General features: G+C 39.6%; 1 protein-coding gene across 2 annotated transcripts; it reads left to right on the plus strand.

Annotated features, from left to right (window-relative positions):
• Window positions 1-343: 343 nt before the first annotated feature.
• On the plus strand, window positions 344-4,937 carry LOC114895589 (cytochrome b-c1 complex subunit 7). Of its 2 annotated transcripts, none has more exons than XM_029223135.1 (4): window positions 344-405; window positions 2,930-3,001; window positions 3,887-4,053; window positions 4,729-4,937. In XM_029223135.1, the coding sequence occupies exons 1-4, from the start codon at window positions 387-389 to the stop codon at window positions 4,804-4,806; spliced, it is 336 nt and encodes a 111-aa protein (XP_029078968.1). In that variant the 5' UTR covers window positions 344-386; the 3' UTR covers window positions 4,807-4,937. The 2 variants fall into 2 exon arrangements, with proteins under 2 accessions (XP_029078968.1, XP_029078969.1); XM_029223136.1 differs by lacking the exon at window positions 344-405 and adding an exon at window positions 1,750-1,767.
• Window positions 4,938-5,960: the final 1,023 nt, after the last annotated feature.

Here is a 5,960-nt window from a genome sequence, read left to right on the forward strand (position 1 = left end):
ATGAAAATATGTCCATAAAACGCTTAGCGTGCTGCTTGTCACAAAGGGCTCAATTTATGCTGCCCAAGCTCTTCGAGCTCGTCAGCAACAGAACCAGGCTGAAGACCGGGTGTCCTAATTCCTTGCCTAGTGCTTTTTCCATCTTGTCACATGGAATGCCTCTTGGAACCGGGGGCGGGTCCAAGCCTATGGGATTGCTGTAATACTTGCGAAGAGGGGCGCGGGGCAGGTGCCAACGCCGGCCGCCAGAACTGCGCCTGCGCGTGCACCCTCTCGCTCTCCCACCCCCGCCCCTCCTCGCGACGTTGACGTAACACGCCTGCGCACTGGGCCTTGCGCGACCTCTAGGACTTACCCAGCAAGCAACGCTTCTGTCTCGGGTTAAAATGGCGAGTAGACCAGCCGGTAAGTGAGTGGTGTCCTGCTGTGCGGGCATCGCCGTGCTCAAACTTTTATTCTCGCAGCAATTTGCTCTTCTTCCTCTGCTCTTTCTAAATGGCCAGGTTTGCGGCAAAAGGGAAGGCGGCGGCTTCAGGCCGCCTGAAGGAGGCCTTGGCCTCACCCCCCTGCTGTCTCCAGGCCCAGCTCGTTTGGGGATGGCACCCGCTGTTGGTGAAGGTACCCGCTGTTGGTGAAGGTGCCCGCGGTGTCTCCCACAGCACTGGCGTTCCGGCCTGCTAGAGCTCAGCAGCCCTTCCCCTCGGCCTTAGAAGAGTTCAGGGGAGATAATTAGTGGCTGACTTTCAACCCAAGTGAACTGAGTGCTTACTGTGAGCCAAGCGCTGTCATGTGCTTTATTAGCTCGATAAACTCTCCTGCCAGTGCGAGGAAGATGGTGCTAGTTTCCCTTTTCGGTTGGTAAGATAACCGAGGCGAAGTGACCGGAGGAAATAGGATTGGAAATCTCAATCTCGTTCCACCTCTCGCGCTTCTCAAACTGGGAATTAGAGGCAGCTGAGCAAGGGTTACAGCGAAACTTCAGTTTAACCTTGGCTTATCTGGAACGTCAGCTTGATCTGTGGATTTGGAGAAATTTGTATTTATTCCAGGCACTGGGACAAATGTATTTATTATGGAATAGGATGCAGAAATTACCGGAATACTTAAAACAGAACGTGAAAAAAGTACAGTTTTCCCTGTGTGGGGGTTTTTTTTTTTTTTTTTTGCCAATCCCTGCCCTCTGGCGGTATAAATTGGAATAGCTTTAAAAAAAATGTTGGTTCCTTCCCTGCCCCCAGCAATTGTGAAGCTATTAGGAAACATCAGATTGCCAGAAAAATTCGTTAACCTAAATGACATTGAGCTTTTGGGGAGTGGGGGAGAAATTTAAGAATTCATTATTTCATTAACTTGACAAATACTGTAGGCGTTCTGCTTCTGCCCTGTGTTTGGAAACTAGATAGACCTGGCCTCAGCCCTATTACTAGCTGCCTTTGATCTTGGATGGGATAATTTATGTAAGCCTTATTCCTCTTCTGCAAGGATAGGCGTGTTGTAAATAACTCTAGCTAATGGTGGTAAAGCAGATAGGATAGTGCCTAGCACACAGTGAGTGTTCAATGAATAGTAATCATTATTACCATCACTGGTAAATATGTTTACAAATAATTTATGTCCTATAAGTATGTTTGTATATTGTTGACTCTTTGGTAGTTGTCTTTCCAGAAATAACGATATACATGGTGCTTCATTTCCAAGGAGATTTACCAAAGCTGTGATGTACTAAGGAGGGGTTGAAGTAAAAGGAGAGTTTGTTTTCCTTCTTTGGTAAGGGGCTAACCCTAAGACAAAACTTTAAAAGAAAATTTAAACTTGCCATACCTCCCCTTCTGTACCACATGTCTCCTGTAAACATCAGGCACTATCATGTTGCCCTTAGGTCCTACTGGGTAACCCATCCTGCTCAGTCCTGTTCCCCAGAGAGTTTTAACATTACCTGTTTTTCCTCATCCATTTTCAAATATCCATTCCCTCAGTGGAAAGTTAGCTGTTTGGGAGTAGGAGAATGTACTTCTTTTACTAGTCCATATTAATATTAAATGACGGACTAATGGTATCAGAACCCTCCCAGAAATACATATATTTTTAAAGAGAGTAGCCAAGTGAAATAAAGATAATGTAGAATAAAAATTTTGGAGGATGGGGGTCATTTAGATTTGCCAGTGTATGCTGAAGTCTTTTCATACAACTCCAACTCCCTTGAAAAGTTTACGGTTATTTCCTATAACCTATTTCTGAAACTACAAATGATGGAGAAGTTCCCAGTTTCTTTTTCATCCCCCACCCCTCAATTCTGATGGTAGCAGGGGGACAAAAAGGAATGGGATGCTTGACTTTGAGAAGCTGGAGTGGCCCTCCGTATCCACAGGTTCCACATTCGAGGATCCAGCCAACCTCCTGATGGAAGATATTTGGGGGAGAAGTTCCACAAAGTTTAAAAAAGCAAAACTTGAATTTGTTGCTCTCAGGCAACTATTTACATAGCATTTATTTCGGGTTTACAACTATTCACATAGCATTTACATTGTATTATAAGCAATCCAGAGATTATTTAAAGTATACAGGAAGATGTGCTTAGGTTATATGCAAACACTACACCATTTTATATAGGGGACTTGAGCCTCTCGGATTTTGATATCTGAGGGGGGGGGGTCCTGGAATCAATCCCCTGAGGATATCGAGGGACTTATTGTACCTACAGATCTTTAGTACGTTAAGTGTTTGAGTTTATCCTTTTTTCCCCATGACTTAATTGCCCAATTTTTTTGCCTGCAGTACTTTTGCTCATAGATAAAATAAGCTATTTTTATCTACAATACATAGGGTATATGCTTTGAAAAGAAATTCCTTCCTGTGTTGGCATTTTTTACCTGGTTGCTTACGTACTATATAAGTGAACTGTTAGCAGTTAACAGTGTGACAATATCAGTTTCAGCATCAAGCAAATGGCTGGAGGGTCTTCGAAAATGGTATTACAATGCTGCCGGGTTCAATAAACTGGGTGAGTATTTGTGCTTCTGTTTTTTTTTTTCTTTTTCTGAGAGTAGTGCTTTTTTTTTTTTTTTTTTTTTTTTTTTTGAGAGTTGTGCTTTTGCAAGAGTTATGGATCCCAAAAATACGTTAACTAATTGCACCTGTGTGCACTAGAAATCTTAAAATTAGGTCACATTTTATTGTTAAATCCATTTCCTTTTTATTATTATGAGAAGAGAGGGATGGAATTGTCTCAAATGTATGAGCTGGAAATGATTTATGTTCTTGAAATATGGTAGCAGAACATTTTCCTTATCATATGTTCCCTCCCTCAACTCCTCCGCTTATCATTTTAAAATTTAAGTTGTATGAACTTTGAAAGTAGAGCTTTTTCAAATGTTAAAATTGTCTGACATCTTTACAGTTATTTGATGCCTGAACTATTTTTTAGAACTTTATACTTTGCCCTGAACTTCATCTTTTGTAATTGAAGCATGAGGGAAGCATCATTAAATGTTACTGGTTCCTTAGTACACTATCATTTTAAGCTTCTTTAATACCTTGATCTCAGAATTAAAGTATAAGAAAGTAGAGATATAGTCTATTGATATGTGTTTAAAAACAAAGTAGACATTTTAAATGATTTTAAAATTGCTATAGATAAAATGTGAATTTTGTGGCAGTAGATTTTAAAAGACTCATACTGTTTCCACAGTACCATTTAAGAAATAACCCATTAAATAACCCATTATTGTGTGTGAAATGAATTGAGTTTCCATGATACCTAACTCTTCATATTACCACCCAAGTTAAGTTAATGACTTAGGTTACAAGTCATAATTTTACTCATTTTTTAGAAATTCCTTATTTTTGAGATGCATATTCAATCTTACTCTCTTGTTTTTTATCATAGGCTTAATGCGAGATGATACAATATATGAGAATGACGATGTAAAAGAAGCCATAAAAAGGCTTCCTGAGAACGTTTATAATGACAGGGTGTTTCGCATTAAGAGAGCACTGGACCTGACCATGAGCCAGCAGATCTTGCCTAAAGAGCAGTGGACAAAATATGAGGAGGTAGAACAGCTCTTTTGTATCTGATAATGTTGGCCATGAAGGATTGAGTATTAGAAACAGAGAACACATTCGTTTGTATAGTGCTTTAGAGTTCTTAAAGTTGTGTCAAATCAAAATCCTTATGACAGTCTGGTGAGGTTAGTAGAGCAAGTGTTAGTTCCATTTTAGAGGTAAACACATTGAGACTTAGAGATGAAGTGACTTCCGGAATCATTAAGCAGGCCGCTGATATAGAGATCCAGGACTAGAATCCAGGTCTTCTGCCTCCCAGGCCATTGTTCTCCCTCTACACTCTGCTTTCTGCTCGGACGAAAAAATGGTGGTGTTCATGTGATCGGCCCATTGAGTGGCCTTCTGGCTCCTGGGAAGGATGCTGTGAAGCAAACCCTCACCCCCTGAACTGCATTGAAACTAGGCCAAAGCTTGTAGACTCATTCCTTTTTCTTTTCTGACGGTCTTCTCTCTAATAACCTATCAGAGTAGCTTATTACAGTCTCTTTATGGGTTTTTACAGTTTAGAAAAGCAGGCAGTTTTTAGTCTGCTTGAGAATACATTTTCTTAAGTTGGAAATTAATTTTGATAGATTTCTTTTGTTGTTTAAGACCTGTTGAGTATTGGGGGTATATCAGTATGTAATGGTAGCATATAATATTTTTCTTTTATTCATTCTTTAGGATAAATTCTACCTTGAACCATATCTGAAAGAGGTTATTCGGGAAAGAAAAGAGAGAGAAGAATGGGCAAAGAAATAATCATGTAGTCTAAATCTGGATGCAGCTATCCTGAAGTATTTTTATGAAGTTGGTTAAACCTGAAATGTCCAATGTAGAACTATCTGGGCTGTAAATGTATTACTTTAAATAAATCTCTGTTATAATTGTTGGAGTTTTGGAATTCTAAACCTTATTCTGAATAACTACTGTATTTACTTCTCTGTTACAGTTTTTTCCAAACTTGTAAGATATTTTTTCAGTTAGTGGTTAACTGCCTCCTGGAGCCCAGAGAAGCCACTTGAATCAGTTTAAGTAGAATGGTCACATCTGGATTGTTAGCAAGATACTTAGAAGCCCCAACAGGGCCTCCCTTGCAAGGATGGAATAGAGCAAGAAACAAGCACCAGTGAGTTTATTTTACCTGAAGCAAACAGCACAAGCAGATTGGCTCTCAGACTTCAAAAGTTACTGAACGAAAGGAGAGAGGATTCATCCCTTAGTTTGCTAGGATTGGGAAACAGCCTTTTTTCAACCACTGTTGTCCAAATATAATTGCTTTTGCATCCTATCTTTAAAAAAAAAATTATGTATACAGCCCCAATATGAGTCTGTATAAGTTATATATATGTGCTCCTGTGCTAATATGTGTATTAGAAAATAAAAAACAGACATTAGAAAAATAGTCAAAAATGTAAAGACAGATCATACTTTCTTCCCAGATCCCAGTGACTTTCCACTTTGGAAATGATTATTAAAGTCTATAATAAGCATTGGATAGTAATAATATTTAAAAGTTTTAAGGCTATAGTCTAATTTTTTTAATATAAATTAGAACCATTCAATAATGTCATCATTCCCACCCCTAAATTCTGAAAAGGTTTTTTTGGTGGAAGCAAGAACATGGAACCACAGCGAGTGGGGAAGGAGCTGTGTGGAACCTGCAGTCTACACAGTGTCCCACAAGCCACTGCTGTGTGTGGTGCGGACGTCTGATTGGGGTCTTACCTTGAAGAACAAAGCAACAGAATGTGGAAAACAAGTTTTGTGTTATAGAGAGATACTGCAGGTTCAGTTCTAGACCACCACAATAAAGGAAATACCAAAATAAAGTGAGTCACTTGAAGTTTTTGGTTTCCCGTTGCATATAAAAGTTACGTTTATAACTGTGCAATTAAGTGTACAGTAGCATTGTG

Source organism: Monodon monoceros, unplaced genomic scaffold, assembly GCF_005190385.1.
Source record: "Monodon monoceros isolate NGI ecotype Baffin Bay Population unplaced genomic scaffold, NGI_Narwhal_1 Super_Scaffold_14, whole genome shotgun sequence".
NCBI classification, from domain to species: domain Eukaryota; kingdom Metazoa; phylum Chordata; class Mammalia; order Artiodactyla; family Monodontidae; genus Monodon; species Monodon monoceros.